At 46.5% G+C, this 19615-nt stretch overlaps 1 protein-coding gene across 1 annotated transcript in view; it reads right to left on the bottom strand.

Annotated features, from left to right (window-relative positions):
- Positions 1–3687: 3687 nt before the first annotated feature.
- FARSB (phenylalanyl-tRNA synthetase subunit beta) overlaps positions 3688–19615 on the bottom strand; it is a 39355-nt gene continuing 23427 nt past the window's right edge. The window contains exon 17 of the mRNA XM_009897600.2: positions 3688–4036. Coding sequence (XP_009895902.1) covers positions 3885–4036 — 152 coding nt within the window. The 3' untranslated portion in view covers positions 3688–3884. The remainder of the gene's footprint in view (positions 4037–19615) is intronic.

Genomic DNA, 19615 nt, shown 5'->3' with positions numbered 1-19615 from the left:
AAAAGGATTTGGACCCTTCTTACACTTCAACACACATTGATGTGAGTCCAGAGGAGGCCACAAAGATGATTGAAGGGCTGGAATCCCTCTGCTGTGAGAACAGGCTGAGACAGCTGGGGTTGTTCAGCCTGGAGAAGAGAAGGCTCCAGACAGACCTGCTCATTTGCTAAATCATGCAAAGCATGACCCTCATTTACTGGCCCTGAGCTCCTGCTGTGGTGTCTGTGTGGGACCAAACTGGCTGTTGCTTGGCCAGCAGTGATGGCCTGCTGCTGTCCCTGCTGTCACCCTGCTCACCCTCCCTTGCACCCAGCTTGGTTTCAAGGTTGCTGAGCGGTCAGAGGTGTTGTGTGTACCCGAGGGCATTGCCAGCACCTGGTGCTTTTGCCCATTCTGTACTCAGCTGCCAAGCCCAGGATGATTTAAATTGCAAGCGAGCTGCTGCCAGCCAGGAGATGGAAACAGTGCTAAGTGTTACCTTCACACAAACAGCCCTGTGCCACAGAGCAGTGACCTGCAAGGGCAGAGCCCGGTGCCTCAGGTGTTCTGCTGTCTGGAAAAGGCTCTTTGCAGCAAGGACAAGCCCAGAAGCCGGTATTGCTCAGTATGCAGCCACCAGGACAGTGCATTCAAATGGGCTGTGACCTCTCTGTCACCTTCTCTCCAGCCTTTTGTGGGCATGTTCAGATCCCATGGGATGATCTTTTACCCACAGCCAGCGTGAGAGACCAAACAGTAATTCAGAATTGAGGACTACTAGTGAAAAACTCAACTCTGCCTTTAAAAACATAAATAACTCAAAGCTCAGATTGTGTTCAAATGGTGCTCAGAAGTCACCCCCAGCAGCAGGCAAGGAAAGCTTGAACTGAAGAGCTCCAGCAGCCCCAGTAAGGCTGCTGGCACCACATCTAGCTGTGAGAGGTGTTGGTGGCCCTGAAGAGGCTTTTAAAACTTGCTTTTAACTCTCTTCCTTTACTATCAACTAATGTTACTTCTAGGGACTAGGGCAGTGAGTGACCCTCTGTACTCAGCACTGGTGAGGCCAGACCTCAAATACTGCATTCAGTTTTGGGTCCCTCACTCCAAAAAGGACCTTGATGTGCTGGAGCAGGTCCAGAGAAGAACAAGCAAGCTGATAAGGAGTATGAAGCACAGTTCTTCTGAGGATTGATTGAGGGTTGTTTAGCCTGGAGAAAACCAGACTGAGATGAGACCTTCTCTTTCTCTACAGCTCCCCAAAAGGAGGTTTTATTGAGGTGGGGGTTGGCCTCTTCTCCCCAGGAACAAGTGACAGAACAAGAAGAAATGGCTTCAAGTTTCACCAGGAGAGGTATAGATTCAACATCAGGAACAATTTCTTCCCTGAAATGGTTGTCAGGTCCTGGAACAGGCTGCCCAGGACAGTGGTGGAGCCTGAAGTAGTTTCCAAGCCAGGTAGATGTGGTGCTGAGGGACATGATTTAGTGGTGATGTGTTGGCTTAACTGGGAGACTTGAAGATCTTCAAGATCACTTCCAACCAACCTGATTCTGTGATTCCCTAGGACAAAGCCAATGTCCTGCTTGTGGAGCACTCAGCTACCAACAGGCAGGCAAATGGTGTGAAAAAGAAGTGATCTCTAAGAGCCACTGCAGCTCAAGCCCTTAGTCCCAGCCTAATCTGGTCTTTACACTCAAAGGGACAGTAAATCACACACTCAAAGAGCCAGATACCCTTGTGCAGAGCAACACATGGTGCAGGCAGGGCTGCCCATCCTCTGCTGCACTGCAAATCTGCCCTGCTGCCGTCCTAATCCCTGTGCCTGACACAGCCACAGGCAGCGGGGGCTGACACTTCCCATCTGCACTGCAGCTTGCTTCCCACACCACCAGCTTGCCTGCTCAGCAGTGCAGGCAGCAGGGAGAGATGTGTCCTGTGAGTGCCCTGCTGGCTGAGCCCTCAGCACGCCTGGAAATGTGAGCTGCAGTTTCCTCCCTCTCCGTGGGCACTGGAGTCAGTCATGCAGCGTCAGGCCACGGCTGTGCTCTCACCTCATGTCCACTACGCAGGAGTAAAGGCTATGCTTCCATCTGAGGGGAGCTGTAGGGTTTCCAGATGGGTAACTGCAGTGCCTTTTCCACACCTCATTAACACCAAAAAGCTCTGCCTGTTGCCATCCCACCTGTTCAAATTGCCAAGCAGGCTGCCACTGAAAAGCCAGCGTGGATCCAGTGATACAGGTGTGTGCAGACATGCCAGCTCATGAGTTCACCTCACCCTCTGCACCACTGCACATCTGTCTTCTCAATGAGTTTGTCATCGTCAAGCTTCTCCAGCTGAGATAATTGGGGTTGTTCAGCCTGGAGAAGGCTCCAGGGAGACCTTTTAGCAGCCTTTCAGTACCAAAAGGGGCCTGTACACAAGATGGGAACAGACTTTTTAGTGGGGCAAAGGGTGATGATTTTAAACTGAAACAGGGCAGATTCAGATTAGATGAAGAATGCTTTTATACTGAGGGTGGTGAGATACTGGCCTAGGTTACTCAGGTGGCCAGGGCTGAGCAACCTGCTTTACCTGAAGATGTCCCAGCTGACTGCAGGGTTGGACTAAATAACCTTTCAATGTCCCTTCCCACCCAAACCAGTCAATGATTCCACGCTTCGCTGTCCACTCGCAGTCAGCCTCCTGGAACCAGGGGCTATCTGGCTCTCAAAACACAAAGGAGTCCTGGTGTATTGACCTAATGCAAACTGCTCCTGTCAGCCTGCAGCGGTTGTAACAGTGCACAGGAGGGACAGCCAACTTCATTAGCGAGCCAGGAAAGAGCCTGCCTCAGCGTTCTGAGCCGGCCACCCACCCGCTGACGTCACCCAGGAAGGATGTATCGGGCAGCGCCAAGATGGATGGAGCTTCTGTTTCCCAGACCGCAGTCACGCTGTGCCAGGCTGCAGTGCAACTGCTGCCAGAAAGCCACCGGGAAGGAGCAGCCTGACCCACCAGAGGTTCTCAGACAGCGTCAGGGGCGACGCGGCGAGGGAAGTACAACTGCCGGAGCGCTGCGCGGACCCCGCGGAGCAGCTGGGCTCCAGAAAGCCACTGCCGGGGCGATGTGAGCGCTGCGGGACCAGGCACACATGCCAGCCTCAGTTGGACAAAGGCTTTGATATTTTTCAGCTCCTCATGCAAAGCCCCCTGGCATGTGCTCTGAAATGCATTTCCCCAATTCGGTTTGGAGCTTCAAAAAGCACTAGGCTCACATCAACCATGAAAAAACTTTAATCCCACCTCCCTCCCCCTCCTGAAGGCAGAATGATAAAGGCTCGACAGTTATGTCTGGAGCAGGGAAGCAGATATTACACACATCTTGCTTACAAAATAGCTCTGGTTTTCATGAAACAAGTTTATTTTCCTCCCCCAGCCATGGGTGAGCACATGACAAGCGTACAGAATAAAAGCTCAGCTCCTTAGTTCTGCTCACATTCACTCAACATTTGCTCTAATCAATTATCTTATTTCATGCAATAAGGAAAGACTGAGATTCCTGTTATGCAGCCATAATCAGTTACAGTATGAAGCTGTGTCTGGGGAACATTTCTGATTTTGAAAACGAATCATGTGCTCTGCCATTACATTTCTCTCCTAAAATGCTGGGCTTTCACCCAACTCCTCTCTTCCCCCCCTCCTCCACCCCTCAAAAGCACCGAGGGCACGGTGCGGTCTGGGCTGCCACATTCCTACACCGCAGAGGCCAGCCAAATGGTACTGCAAGGAACACATCTACCCAGGGTGTCTCCAGTTTATTGGTGTACAAAAGCTTAAGGGGATGCCCCTCCCAGAGGAAGACAAAAGAGCAGAGGGTGCTGCATGTGCCAGTGGATGGCTGCAGGAGGATCACAGTCCTGTCTTCACACAAAGGGCTCAATATTGATCTCCAGGGCAGAGCATGGCATGGTGAGCTCAAACTTGGTGATAACGTCAGGGTGTAAGACGCCGAGTTTCCCAATGCTTTGGCCTTTGGCAAAGATCTCAGCACAGCGACCAGGGAAGAAAGCAGAGCCTGTGAAGAAAGCAAGAGGAAAATCAATATTTCTGTGGGCCAGAGAAGTCGATAGGCATCTAACATGGGGAACAAAGCTCCCACTATCAACCCCTCCTCCGTGCTGAGATGCTGAGAAGGGGCTCTCGCTTCCTTGCATTAGGTTTTGATGACTGAGAGAGACTGAGGAAACACTCTGAGTTACAAATGGAACCCGGAGCCCAAAGCGTGGGCGTTCCGCACACCCCAGGGCTTGGATTCGGGGGCTCCTGTCACAGCAACGAGCACAGCTCAGGCCAGTCAGGGGGCTACTGAAATGGCTGTGCAACACCTCGACATTCCCCACCTTACTCCAAGGAAATACAGCCTGCTGCCATCCAAGGGCTAAGCAAGCATGTCACACTTGATTACATGTCACATAATTAGAAACAACCTGCATTCCTCATCTGGAGAAGAGCTTTTAAGCAGTTTCATACACGCTGTGAAGCTGTGGAACAATGAGGAGCTCAGAGGAAGCCGAAGATCATCTTCCTCTTCCCTCAGACCAAGCCCTGAATTGTAAATGTTATTTAGGAGTTTAAAAAACAAAACAAACCAAAACACACAAGAAAAGGAATTGGATTTGCCATGAAGAACTTGGAGGAGCTGTTTCCAGTCTTGTTCCCTGCCCGCTCCCGGAACGGCCCTTCAGCATCCTCTGCATTCCGTAAGAGCGTCGCAAGAGTTTCACCGGATCCCAGCATGGTAGAGGGTGGAAGGGACCTCTGGGGATCACCCACTCCCACCCACCTGCTAAAGCTGGGTCACCCAGAGCAGCTTGCCCAGGATCACAAAGCCCAGGTGGGTTTGGAATCTCTACAGAGAAGGAGACTCCACAACTTCTCTGGGCAACCTGCTCCAGGGTTTTGGATCCCTCACAGAGAAGGAAGTTTTTCATTATGTTTAAGTGGAACCTCCTGGGTTCCACTTTGTGCTCATTGCCCACTGCCTCTTATACTGTTGTTGTGCACCACTGAAAAGAGCCTGGCCCCATCCTCTTGCCCCCACCCTTTTAGATACTGACAAGCATTGAGAAGAGAAGATGCCCGCTCAGGCTTCTCTTTTCCAGGCTAAGCAGCCCCAGGTCTCTCAGCGTCTCCTCCTGACAGAGATGGTCCAGTTCCCTGCAATCTCTCCAGTAGTTCCTTGTCTCTCCTGAAGTGGGGAGCCCAGAACTGGACACAATCTCCAGATGTGGGCAGAGTACAGTGAGAGTTAATCCTAACTTGCTCTCTGGTTGCTTCACACGCCCAGGACCTCTCACTACATTTACAAGGAGCTATTTAAAAAAGGCAATAAAGAGCCAAATTGACCTCGAACCTCAGGAGGAGTTTCATGATAAGCAGTGGTCAACCCCAGAGACACAATCTTCATTAAATCCCTACTGGAAATAGTTCATTGAAGAAGTGTCTCCTTCTCCCATGAGGTTTGTAGTCATAACTTGCAGCTACAATAACAGCAGCTAGGTCTCTTTCTTACCCTACTTGGAGCAAGTGCAAATTAACTGAACTGTGTGCTTCAGTTCTGGCTGCTTGCTGAACTCTGATGGCAGCAGTAAACCATCACAGGAACAGCACCTAAAGGCTGTTTCGAAGGTACTCAGAACCAGTACCTTTTAAATCACTCCTCTTAGCTATGAGGGCAAACCAACTACCTACACTGGGCACACAAAATGGTCTGCTCCTGGATGTTAGTGCCATGTGGCTCTACCCAGACACTTGCCACTGCCAAACTGCACTCTTCAAAATAAAACCTGACAGAACAAACTTAGAAGAGAAACAAATGCCCCACACAGAGATCACTGCAGATTGTGGGGGAAAAGGCAACCTAAAAATACAGTTCTCTTGTCATTAGTGGTAAAGGCTTTCCTGTTTGTGACTAAAGCTGCTGTTACACTGGGGACATGAGCAGCACTCAGCAACACTCTTCTAGAAACTTGGCTGTGAGCTTCAGCTGGTACAAGAGCAAGCACCAAAGAGAAGGTAACAGCATGGGCATGGTAACTCCCTCTAAAGTGATAGGAAAGAAGAACTTTGGCAGTATGGTTAGTTACAAAGCTGTGAGTCTGGCTTGTCTGTTCTGAGCTGCTTGGGAATGCCACTTTATCTTCCTGCATATCTAGACCAAATTATATCATGAGATTTAACTGGTGTTAAACTTGGAGACATCTGGCTGGGGTCCAGAATAATACTGTGCTCAGTCTGTCTATCAAAGACGGTTTCCAAGATCTGTGTGAAACCACGTGCTGTTTTCAGGCACAGAAATGCTCTGCTGTCCCTGAATCAGCAGTCCTCAGTCTGCCAGTCAGCAGTTAGCTGGGCAGGGGGCAGAAGGACTTGAAGCCTCATGTCCACCACTAGTGACCGCCTCTGTAAGATTAACTTCAGCAGATGTTCCCTTGCACTGAACTAACCAGCATGGGCTTGTGATGGATATTGAAAGCTGGTGGCACTTGATGACAATATATTGGAAATTGTGCACTGGCTTTAATCTTATAGCACAAAGAGAAGAGTGTGGCCGGCAGGTTGAGGGAGGTCCTCTGGACTGTGTCCAGTTCTGGGCTCCCCAGTTCAAGAGAGACAAGGAACTACTGGAGAGAGTCCAGTGGAGGCTACAAAAGCGCTGACAATGAAATGCTGAGAGCCCTGGGGCTGTTTAGCCTGGAGAAGACTGAGAGGGAACCTTCTCAATGATTCTTAGTATCTGAAGGATGAGGGTCAAGAGGATGGAGCAATGGGCACAAACTGGAACCAGGAGGATGGAACTCATGTTCCACCTGAACATGAGGAAGAACTTCTTTTGAGGGTGCTGGAGCCCTGGTCCAGGCTGCCCAGAGAGGTTATGGAGTCTCCTTCTCTGGAGAGATTTCAAACTGGCTTGGACATCATGAGCCAACCTGCTTTAGCAGTGGGGTTGGCTAGGTGATCCCCAAGGGCCACTTACAACCCCCCCTGGGATTCTGTGAACTGTTAGGTTATACACAGAAAATAGTTGGGCTTAAGCAGGTGGCTCCTTTCAGAACCCCACATCATCTTCCTGAAGCATCTCTAATTTGGAAGAAGGGAACTGGAGCAGGTGATCTCCAGAGGTCCCTTCCAATCCACACCATGCTGGGATTCTGTGATGTTAGCTAGAATCTTAACAATAAAACTTATCCCTTCTTGCCAAGAGCTTACAGTACAGCTTCACAAGTGACCTGAATCAGTGAATCACCACCAAAAGGGAGGCAGTGGCTCTTCACCTGCAGAGGAGTGAAGACTGCAACAAGCTGGTGATTAGCCAGAAGCCTTTACTAGGAAAAGGGATCTTCAGTGTGCTCTGAATATCCTGCTCCAGGTCATGGGTCAGACATTCAGCCATGTTTTCTGCCTAAACCAGTGCAGTCCCTGATGCTATTTGACTTTACACACAGTTAATACAAGGGGCAAAACTTATCTCCCCAAAGTACAGGAAGCAGGAGCTTCAAGTGACCTCTCCACTTCTGGCTAAGCTAATCCTGAAACGCTGGTTCCTTCACAGTGCAGTCACAGTGTGCCTGGTGCTTTGCTGACCTGGCACTTGCAGGGTCTGATTCTGTGACAGGAAGAGATCAGGCAACAGGCAAACAGAAATGAAAGAATCTGGCTAGGAGCTTTAGGGTCCCCATCTGTCCAGCTGACACTTGGCTCTTCCGCCAAAGAAATGTGAGCTGAGGAGTAGGCTTACAGAGAGTTTATGAACTCTGCTCAATAATGAAACTATTATTATGGTAATTGGCTGCACTACAGAATGCTTCAAAGTATGTTCTTGCCTGCCAAAAGGGCCTCCAGATTGCATCTCACAGATTGGGGATCCAAGATCTTCCCTTAGGTCTTAGTGACTCCTCCTGTGACCACACACATGGGAAGAGAAGGGGGATGGCTCACAGCTGACACTGGGTGCTGTTGGTCCATGCACCTCTGCCAGGGCACCAGAATTTGGAGCAAATGTAACCATCTGACAAAAAAATTTAGTCAGTGAAAGGGAACCACATGAAAACTCATTGGAAACATGAAAAATGTGAGCAGAGATGGGGAAAGAGAGAAACAAGCACCTTGTATGTGAGGGGAGGGACAGACCAACAGGGGCCAGCTGGTAGGAAATCAAGAAAGGGAGGCAGGAGACCCACATGGTTAAACAGGGACTGCTGGGCAACCTCCAGTGGAGGAAGAGAGCTTACAGGGGGGGGCTGGCCATTTGGGAGGAGTACACAACTGTTGTCACAGGATGTAGGGAGGCAACCATGAAAGCTAAGGCCTCCTGGGAATTAAACCTTGCAAGAGAGGTAAAGGACAACAGAAAGTACATTGCAGACAAAACTAACACTAGAGGCAATGCAGGCTCACTGCTGAATGAGGTGGGTGCCCAGGTGACAGAGGATAAAAAGAAGGCAGAGCTTCTTTGTACTGCTAAGACTGCCCTATCATTGGACATCACTGAGAAGAGCCTGGCTCCTGAGGACAAGCTGGAGCACAGGAGGTTCCACATGAACATAAGGAAACACTTTTTCACTGTGAGGATGACAGCACTGGAACAGGCTGCCCAGAGAGGTTGTGAAGTCTCCTTCTCTAGAGACATTCAAAACACACCTGGATGCATTTCTGTGACCTGCTCCAGGTGATTCTGCTCTGGCAGGGGGGTTGGAGTAGAGGATCTCCAGAGCTCCCACCCAATCCCTAAAGTTCTGTGATTACAAAATGACCACCTGAAGTAGAAGAACCTCACTCTGCTGAGGAGCAGCCATGGGTTGCAGGAGGACCTGAGGACCCTCCAGAGTGGGAAAGCGAAGCAGAGGAGTCATTGAAATCACCAGGAAAGGGGTAAGGATTTTTTCCTGCTTTGTGTGCTTCTTGTACTATCAAGTAGGCAGCAGTGGTGGTTTGTATTTCTCATCCAGCTTGTGTTGTGGACTAGGCTATCATGTCAACTCTCCAAGCATCTAGAGTGAGAGCCAAGGCTGTGTGAAGGAAGTGCTCCTGCTGTTTGCACATATGGGGCATCAGCAGAAAATGCCTGCACTGTTCCCTCCTTTCAGTAAGTCACACCCTAAGGTGAAGCCCAGTGACCTGAAGCTTCCATAAAGTCTTGATGTCAAAAGGCGTCTAGAGGGCATCTTCCCACAACCTGTGACCTGCAGCTTTTGAACAGGAGTTCAAAGCTGACAGTACTTTGTCCTGTCTGTGTATGCAATATCATCAAGAAGGGGATGGTTGTGAGGAGCATGATCTTGTTGAAGAGAGCTTTTGCTGGCCAAGCAGCCACTGAAGCACAGGTGGAGGCACCATGCTCACTAGGTGTGCTGGGAAGGGGCTGTGTTTGCTGCTGGGATGACTGCATTAAGCAGTCTCTCTTACAGCTCTGGTTGGTTGTACCATCAAGTATATGAAGACCCCAAACTGATTTTATAACTGTAGTCTACTACACCATCCCTTTCAGGGATAACAGATTTGTTGCTGCTGATAGAGTTAATCCTTCCTGCTCTGCACACAAACAGTACCTGACAGACTTCACCTTGAAATCTAGTCAGAGACCACATTGTCCTTGCTGATGGAGACCTCCACAATGCCAGAGGAAGCCAGACAGTCTAGCAATGGAAATCCACCTCTTAATATGTCAGTGTTAAAAGTGGTAGCTAGGAGAAGGGGTGGGGTGAAACACAATATGCATCACTAAAGGAGAGATGCCAGAGCTGGTCAGGTCTCATGCTGACATACTACATGCAAGCAAAAGACAAAAGCTACTCCTTGTAGCTGCAAGCAAGAATTTAATTTCCAGTGTTCACTGATGTAGAAATAACACCTTTAATTAAAGCTTTTGCAGCATAGCCTCAAAATGTGTAATTGCCTCTCTGCATTCAGGCAGCAGGGCCACTTTGATTGCTTTGGGGTAATTCCTTGGCCAATAATCCAACAGAGCATGTAGTCTTTAGCATATTTTCTGGCTAATTGACCCTCAAAGAGCTCCAGGTTCCCTGCACTCTTTGTTGTCAAACAGCTTGCACAGTTTCTTTTCTCTACCTTACTCTTCCCTCCCTTTCAAAAAGAACTAGATTAAAGTAGTATTATGGGCCTACAGTTGCACTAAGCCTTCAAACCCACTTGTCTGTTCCTGTAATTTGAAGGAACATCGGAAGCTGAAGCTTAAGAAGGTAATAGAGCAGAGCTCCTCTGGCCTCCAAAGGCTTTCATCTTAATTCTCCACCCCCTTAGTCACCGCAGCTGCCCTTTCACTACCTCATCTGGACTCACCTGGTGAAGTGTTTTACCTGTGTTACAGGGGATGGAATTTAGTTTTGGGAGGCTAAATGTTGGTTTACTTCTTAGGATCAGGCTCTTCACGTTTTCAACTAATTCCTTCTGTTGGCAGAGACACTCCCATGCAAAGGCACAGGATGCTACCAGCATTCATGACTTACTCAGTGCCTGGGATTTGTTTTTAACCCTTCAGAAAATAACTAGTGCTTGAAAAGATGGCAAAAGGAATAGCTGTGTGATGTCAGTATGCCCTGTGTCTAAAGGACATCCTCCATTCTGATTCCTATATATGTTTTTCCACACCCAGGGCAGAGCAGAAGAGGGTAAAGGGACAAGCAGTTATTTACCTGGACTGGTACACTGGATAGCCAAAAGTAGGGCTGACTATTAGAATTCTTGTCTACACTGACTAGGGAATATGGACTGAACACTGCAATTAAACATCTTCTTGTGTTATAACTAAGTGAGGGGCTACATTTTTTCACAGAATTCTTTTGTCCTTCAAGGACATCCAGTCCAGTTGTTAACCCAGCACTGCCAGATCCCCACTAAACCATGTCCCTCAGCACCACATCTACATGGCTTTTATATCCCCTTTCAGGGAAGAAATTGTTCCTAATGTCCAACCTAAATCTCCCCTGGCACAACTTAGGGCTGTTTCCTCTTGTTCCTTGGAAAAAGACACTGACCCTCACCTTGCTACAGCCTCCTTTCAGGGAGTTGCAGAGAATGGAAAGGTCTCCTCTGAGCTTCCTTTTCTCCAGACTCAACCCCAGTTCCCTCAAGCACTCCACACAAGACCTGTGCTCAAGACTTGTGCTTTGCTACCCTTCTTTGGACACGCTCCAGCACCTCTGTGTCCGTAAAGGGTCCAAAAGGGAACCTAATAGTTGAGGTGCAGCCTCACCAGTGCTTGTGTCTCAGGGGGTGTGGGGCTGTGGTGTTCTCAACCTCCTTTTCTTCTGGCTAAATAGTCTCAGTTCCCTCAGCCACTCCTCAGAAGACCTGTTCTCCAAACCATTCACCAGCTTCGTTGCCCTTCTTTGGACCTGCATCAGCACCTCAGTGCCCTTGTAGTAAGGAGCCCAAAACTGAGCCCAGTAGTCAAGTACCAGCACCAAGTACAGGGGGAAACAGCCAAAGGAGTTCTTGCAAATGTGAGACTGTCAGAAGCTAGGAAACACAGCTCTTTATGGTAAGGGCACAACACACTGCACACCAGTGAGGCAGCAGACTGTAGCTCTTAGGAGCGTTAGAAACAAGAACCAGCACTAGGTCAGTGTGCAAGCTGACTCTGGAGTGTCCCATTTGGTTTAGAGTGCTGTTAATTCATGCCTTAGCCCATGCTGCCCTCCCCTCCCCTCCCCTCCCCTCCCCTCCCAATGGCTTGACATTTATTTGTTAGGCTCACTAACAGCCACCTGATGTTACGCTTTTGTGGCTACCCTATTTCATGCCTTTCAGAACTTGACAAACTAGCATGGGACAAGAGAGAATTAATGACGAATCTCAGCACTTACTGGAACTGTTTTAGCAACTTGGTATCACTTGGGTTTAGCAGCTAAGATTTCGATGTAAACCAAGCTCTGGCTGCAGCACAGGGACAGAGATACTTGAACTGGCCAAGTATCAGCCGGATCAGGGCCCGAAGCACTTCTGAGTCTACAACAAAAATGGCTACTTTGCTTCTGGACCCAAACACAGACCAGCACCTGAGCTGAGTCTGCACTAGCTCAGTATTTCCTGGCTTATCTGTGTTTTTCTAACGTACCAGCAAAGGTAAAGTCAATTCCTACACTGCAGGGAACAGAAGGACTCATCTTAGGATCCTGCATTGATGATGAACTAAAAGTCTGAGCCCAAAGCCTGCAAATTCCTCTTTAAAATTTCATTGCCTAAATGAATGTCAGGAAATGTTTTTAAGATTAAATTACCCAAAGCACAGTTCAAAAATCAAATAGAGGACCTGCTCCACTCTGAGCTATAAATTGGACATGATCACAACTGCTAGAATGAATACTACAGTGAAAATGGAAGCATTCAGACACTTAGCTGGCCTCCATCTGTAGCAGGGCTGCGTGCAGGAGGCGAAAATGAAATCGAAGGACGAAGCCATGGCAGTGGTCAAATGTAGCTGGTGCAACCAGACATGCACCCTGACTCTCACTGCACAGGTCACTGTCCCTTTGCACTAAGAAAGGAGATGTGCAATTTGCTGCTATTTCTATACCAGGGTTGGGTGAATCATTTCTTTCCTAGAGAAGGCTCTGCAACATTGAAAATGCCGTTTATGGTTAAGAAATAATTTCCTATCTCAAGATGTAAGGAGAGAGAACAAATGGAAATGACCTAATTCTGTATTATATAATGTGAGCTCTGCCAGACGGTCAAAATTCTTGATGCAAGGAAGATTTTCATCTGTTAGACTTGTTATGAAGTAGGATTAAAAAAGGCAGTTGCCTTTGTGGGGAAGAAAGACACTCCCGAGTAAAAGAACAGCAGAGAAGCAAAGGCTTAACATCAGGGAGAAGAAATCAACACCTTGAGCTCAGGAACACAAAAGCCAATGATTTAGATAGTGCTGGGAGCTGTCAAAAACTGGTAGAAGGTGAAAAAAGTCTGTCAGGAGAAATGCTGCCACTTAGAGCATCCTCTATCTGTCAGAATGTAAAGCAGTGGGAAGAAAAGCATGGCAATCTTGGTTAGTTAGTACTTGCATAAAGAGGAAGGGAAGAGAAGATACCTTGCATCTCTTCATGAGCTGACTTAACATCCCTCTCCATAATATTCTTGCTATTGCCATAGACTTTTCCTCTCCCTGTTATGCTACAGGAAACCTATTTCTAAATGAGTCAGTTCAAGGGATTTTCTCTTCTGAATCCACCTCTTGGGTTTGAGGATAAATATTTTCTTTGTTCTCTTACTGTTTATTTCATATGGGGGGGAAGCATGCCAAACATGGTTTGGTGATGGAGCTTTAAAAGACAAAGCTAAGCCCATCAAACCTTTTGCTATCCCATGCTGTGCTAAAATAACATACTCTTGCTCTCACTGATACACCTGTTCAGGGGTTGTGCAAGTAGGTTAGACTTGAAGGGTGTTGGGAAGGAACATCCAAAACCTCTCCGGAGAGGAGCTGAAATGACCATAGGAATGCCAAAAGCCCTCCTCAAAACTCAGTCTGATAGCCCCTTCCTTCAGAGCAAAAATCAATTGTGTAACACAAAGCCAATGAAATGAGATTCCTTTCCAGACCCTAATGATGGGGTTTGCCACAAACTTTTTGTGTTGCATCACTTACAACAGCCAGACACCTCTGAGACATCTAGTGCTGCAGTGTGCTGTCAAATTCTGGTAAACCAGGTTTATCTGGAGGCACTCCAAACACTCTAGACTCCCATTTTGTCTAACTAAATTACACAGACCAGGAGAGTTGTTTATATCTTTGCCAGGTACCTCTCAGGGTGCTAATCCAGCTACAGCCAAACTTGAGGCATCAGCGCTAGTGTGGCAAGATGCCTTGTAAGAAATTAACTTGGCCTAAGTTTGCAGGGGCTTAGTTCCTATAAATCTGAAGTCCTGTATTTACAGGATGAAGCAAAGAGCAGAGGTACAGACAAAGGGGCATTAAGTGAGTTGCCACACCCACTTTATTAGCTAACTTAATTTTGAGTTGTTGCACCTGTAGTTCTTCATTTAACTAAGCTCCCCTGATGCTGCAAGGGAAACTGCTCAAGAGAAAAGCATGGGAAATGAATTAGAAATGTACTAGATCTTAAAGTAGAGGCCAAGACTGGAAAAGCCACGAGAACTAGTGACAAACACATAGTTTTGCCTTAAAGTTAAGTGTTTGTAATGAAACCCCTTCCAGGAACAGGAAAGTACACTTCAAAGTAAAAATCAGACTCAGAAAAAGCCTGCCATCTTCTCCTAGTGTTAATTCATGAAGCTGGCTATGAAGGGCAGGGGGCTGGGAAGCAAACAAAGGGGAGTGGAATATGAGAAGGTATTCAAGACTAATGTATTTGATAAATCAGTACTGGCTTCACAACAAACTGGGCACAGCTGTGGCTCAAACACTGCCCTATTTAGGGTTGAAGTGGTAAGAATCAGAGAAGCTACTCACAGACAAAAATGAGAGAAAGTGCACTTCATGGAATGTGATTAATAACACTGCTGAAAATGCATTGAGAAAATCAACTAATAGTAAATGTCTGGCAGCAATAAAGACAGCAGCAGATTGGTTTTGGCTTTGTTTTCCCCTTAAGAATCACAGAATAGTTTGGGTTGGAAAGGGCCTTTAAAGGCCATCTAAGCCATGCCCCCTGCAGTGACCAGGGACATCTTCATCAGGTTGCTCAGAGCCCTGAACAACCTGGCCTGGAATGTTTCCAGTGATGAGGCATCTACCACCTCACCAGGCAGCTTGGGCCAGTGGCTCACCCTCCTCAGCATAAAAAATGTCTTCTTTCTACCTAGTTTAAGCCTTCCTCTTTTTGTTTAACACCATGGCCCCTTGCCCTGCGGTGACAGACCCTGCTAAAAAGTCTGTCCCCACCTTTCTTCCAGCCTGATACTGGGGGGCAAAACTGTAGACCCTTTTGCTAACAAGACCGGTTGAACTCTCTATGCGACACAGAACTGTAGTTTTAGTCGACGTTTCTTGTCATCTGGGGAACAAAAGGTATTCTGGAATATAACAAAGCCTCTTCTGGCCCACTGGAAAAATGATTGGTTACATCTGCTAGGATGTGGATGTTTCTGAAATGCTGGAAACTGTAGGCACCAGGATCACAGTGCAGTTCTCAAAGCAAATACCCTGCCTGCTGCTGTAAATCTATGGTAAGAATATTGGAAACTCTGTAATGCTAGAAAGATGTTAATGTGCTGCCAGCATTTCAGATTAGATGATTGAGATTGATCCTGGGGGAGGGAAAAAAAAAAGGCAGCCAAATGGATTAAGAATTGATTGATATCTTTGAGTATGTCAGAAATGGCTCTTTGGAGGCTTCACAGTACAATTGGCACATTTCCTGTAGTTACCTATGACGTTTGTGAATGATGCTGTCTGTGGCTGCCAAGACAGGCAACGGGAAAGCTAGGGTTGCCATTAAGAGGAATCCAGCTCCTCAAAATAAAAGAGGTATTAATAATGCCAAATTTGACATTGGTACTAAGCATCTGTGTATGACAGTCTCCCAAGTTAAAATGATCACCAGAGGTAAATGCCAGGGTTCAATTCTATACATGCAGCTCAAAATCAGGCCCAGGCTTCTCTCCTCTTGCCTTGTGAGCTGAGGTTCACACTCTAAATCTTCTGTTAAAGTTGTTTGTGTTACAATTAGTGTTATAAAAGCAACTGTTTATTGATGCTCTTAGCTATGGAGATAACTATTACACCTCTAATTTCACAGCTAAACCTTACTAAATGAGAAGCTATTACTGTGATTTACTGTGGAATTAAGATTTTCTACACTTTACCACACCTTTCATTTAATTAAATAAGGGCAGTGAAAAGAGGGGAGTGCAAATTCTCCTGCTTTGGATTGTTTGGGGGGTTTTTTAATTATCTGAAAGACAGCTGTCAATTACTGAAGGAAGCAAGACACAGCTTATTTGTGTTCAGCATACATATCGGACTTCCCAGCTTTCCTAAGCTGTTGATTACCCCCAGAGAATGAATGGCATAAACATTTACTGAACCAAAAACAGAAATCCAAGAGTGAGCCACAGCTCATAACAATGAATGTACCAAAAACTAGCTCCTGTCAAGTTCACACTGTTCAGGGATTGTTTGTGTTCACTATTTCATAAGATACCAGTTTGGGCAGGGAAGGTGGAGCAGAGTGAGCAGTTCTGAAGCACAGCTTTACCACTAACATTATCTGTGACCCTGTCAGATGGCTTCAATGTCATAAAATATGGATGGTATTTTCCCTTTTCAGAGCTTGTCCCCAATTCATTTCAGCTTGCAGAGCACAGAGACTCTCAGAAGGTGCTGCAAAGTTAGGGTTCCTTGCCTTAAATGAGGGACAGGCATTTTAAACATTACAATGCAAACATCAATAACCCCACCTTGCACTTCACACCCCTCCTTTGAAGATGGGTACCAAATTCACTGGCAAGAGTTACTGAGCCACTTTCTGCTTTTTGGCCTAAGCAGGACTTTATGTAGAGACTGAAATCCCAGGACTAACATCCTCTCCTGTGATTTGGGTCCTGATTTCTGGAAGAAAATGGTCCTCCCCAAGCATAAAATGACCAAACTGTTGCAAGAAAACATCCCCATTCCTGCAGGGATTAAAAGCTGGAGTTAAGAACATCTTAAAATAGCATTATCACAATTCCATGGGAACTGAAACCAACAAAAGCAAACTGAAAAAGAACAGATTTTAATTGGATTACTTGACAACATATGAGCACATGAGTGGAATTTCTACCCATGTTTCTGTTTTAAAAGTTTGATTGTATTTGGTTTGCCTCCTAATCCATACTGATCCCCATTAATGGCTCCTTTTAATGGTAAGGAGCTGGCTAAAACTGAGAGTTTGGGGCTTTTGTTTTGGTTAACTTTTTACATTCTGGAGCCCCTACAAGTTTGCAGATTGATGCAACAACTGTACTCTCTTCCAGACACATTTGATTGTGGATGCCTGTGCCATTAGCCAAAGGAAAAAGGCAAATGCTTTCCTTGGCCAATAACTGTAGCCAAAAGCCCACTCTGCCTTTAAAACTCTGTGCTTTTGTATATTCGGTGATAATCAGACAAAATAATAGTCAGGAACTTTAAGAAAAGCATCATGTGCCAAATGGATGTTGAAATCCTTGAATTCAGTCACTCAAACTCTTCCTTAAGGCTGCTCTAAACAGCTCTTCTCCATTTATTACCTAGCTCAGATTACACCAAAGCACAGTGCAAAGGCCAGGGGAACATCACAATTTCACCCAGATTTTCTAGCATCTGTACTTCTTTCCACAGGTGTTGCTATAAAGGCAAAAAGGCTCTGACCTTAAGGTCACATCACAGGGCACTTAGGTGTTGGAGAACAGAAGGAGCTTAAATAACCATGATTTGCACATATGGACCAAACAGGACTATAGTACAGGCATTTTGTTTTTCAAAGTGAATTTGGAGAAGAGGCAAATCTGTGCCAAATGCATCTCTTATCTCTTCTTTGTTGCTCATCTAAACCAACATTTTTTTTCCCCCTGTGTTGTCTTCAACTATTTTAATTAGTTATACAAGGAATAAAACCAACTGGACTAAACCCTAACTTTGCAGCATGTTGCTTTCTAGCTTTCTGAAGATGACACACAGAACAAGTACCTAGGATTCTTCCAAGTCAGGATAAACCCTTTTTCAACTGCACAAAATTTAGTTTGGCACAGTCAATAAAGCAGCCTGTTCCATACAAATGCATCTAAGAATCCATGCCATGTGTAATAACCAGATTGAAAATAACTGAAGTAACTCCCACTGTTCCTCTGAATTATCTCAGTATCCTGTAACACCCTTGAGATATTACAGGCTATATTTTTTTTGTCTCTGACATGGCAGGGGGTTGGAACTAGAGGTTTTTAAAGATCCCTTTCAACTCAAACCATTGTATGACTCAGCAATTGCCTTTATTTCATTGTCTTGGCTTGGGGAAGAGAGCTGCCTGGCACAAAAGGACCTGGGGGTGTTGGTTGACAGCTGTCTGAATACAAGGTGGCATGTGCTCAAGTGGTCAAAGAGGGCAACAGCATCCTGGCCTGTATTGGCTATAGTGTGGCCAGCAGAGTAGAGAGGTGGTGATTGCCTGCCCTGGGCTCAGCACTGGTGAGGCTGCATCTGTCACTAGGTTTGGGCCCTTCACTACAAGAGGGACACTGATGTGCTTGAGTATGTCTAGAGAAGGGCAATGAAGCTGGTGAAGGGTTTCATGCACCGGTCTTCTGAGGAGCAGCTGAGGCAACTGGGGTTGTTTAGCCTGGAGAAAAGGAGACTAAAAGGAAACCTCCTCACTCTCTGCAGCTATCTGAAAGGAGGTTAGAGAGAGGTGGGGGGGTCAGTTTCTTCTAAGGAACAAGCAATAGGACAATAGGAAATGGCCTCAAGTTTTGCTAGGAGAGGCTTAGGCTAAACATTAAGGAAAATTTCTTCCCTAAAAGGGGTGTCAAGACCTGGAACAAGATGCCCAGGGCTGTGGTGGAGTTACCATCCCTATAGTAACTTAAAAGCCATGCAGATGTGGTGCTGATGGACACGGTTTAGTGGTGACCTGGCAGTGCTGGGGTAATGGTTGTACTCGATGATCTTGGAGGTCTTTTCCAACCTTAATGATTCTACAATACACTCTGCTGAGATTTTCTCTCATGTGTTTAACTGACAGATTGTGAAGCAAGCTAAACTCCCCAAACCCCTCCCCCCCCCCCCCCAAATCCCCCAAACTATTTTGACTGCCAGCCTCTCTGCAGCGAAGGTCTTTAAGTTGGTGCAGTGATGCTGCATTCACTATGGCACAGAGTATCAGCTGTCTGCATCGGTTCCAAGGTTACATTCAATGTCAGGAGAACTGCAAGGAATCCACACACCATCCCAGGAGAGTTGCTGTATCAGTGCTGAAAGCAGTAGGCACTTTGTCTGCCTCCAGCCCAAAGCCACAAACTGCTCGTAGTACATTGCCTGTGACGAGGCACAATTCATCCTTCACACAGTGTGTTGTGGAGCAGTGTCATGGGAATGCCAGCAGCTGAAAGGGGTGTTGCAAACCCCACAGAACCAGGAATACCAACGAGCACTAGTGTCTAGAAATAACTTCTTTGCTCTGCCATGATTATTTTTGAGGTCTCTTCTCCAGTTTCCTGAAGCCAGTTGTACATCCCTGAAATGCTACAGGGCAGAATATAAAGCACTTGGAAATATTTTCACCCCTAAAGCAAACTTTGATATATCTGTTCAAAAATGAGCTGCAGAAGAGTTTTGAAGAAGCAGCTAAGAACTCATTTTTGCTTCAATGATGGCTGGGTACTCAGCCCTTCTAATTCCCCCTCACTGAACCCTCTTTCCAAACAAGAAATTGTTCTGTTCTGGGTAGAATTAGAACATGAAAATAAATTGTTTAAAGGCTCCTCTAGTCAACCTGGGACCTTCAAAGGTCCCTTCCAACCCAAACTCTTTTATGGTTCTGCTAACAATATTGTAATAAACCCCTTGCAAGTTTGGCCTAAGTAAGACTGAGCAAAACTGTATTTTGTCAAAAAGCTGGAGGAAAAAAACCCTGACTGTTACATGATAGAAAGATGC

Source organism: Dryobates pubescens, chromosome 32, assembly GCF_014839835.1.
Source record: "Dryobates pubescens isolate bDryPub1 chromosome 32, bDryPub1.pri, whole genome shotgun sequence".
Lineage (NCBI taxonomy): Eukaryota > Metazoa > Chordata > Aves > Piciformes > Picidae > Dryobates > Dryobates pubescens.
The sequence above is the reverse complement of the archived record's forward strand: the minus strand, read 5'-3'. Positions and strand labels throughout refer to the sequence as shown.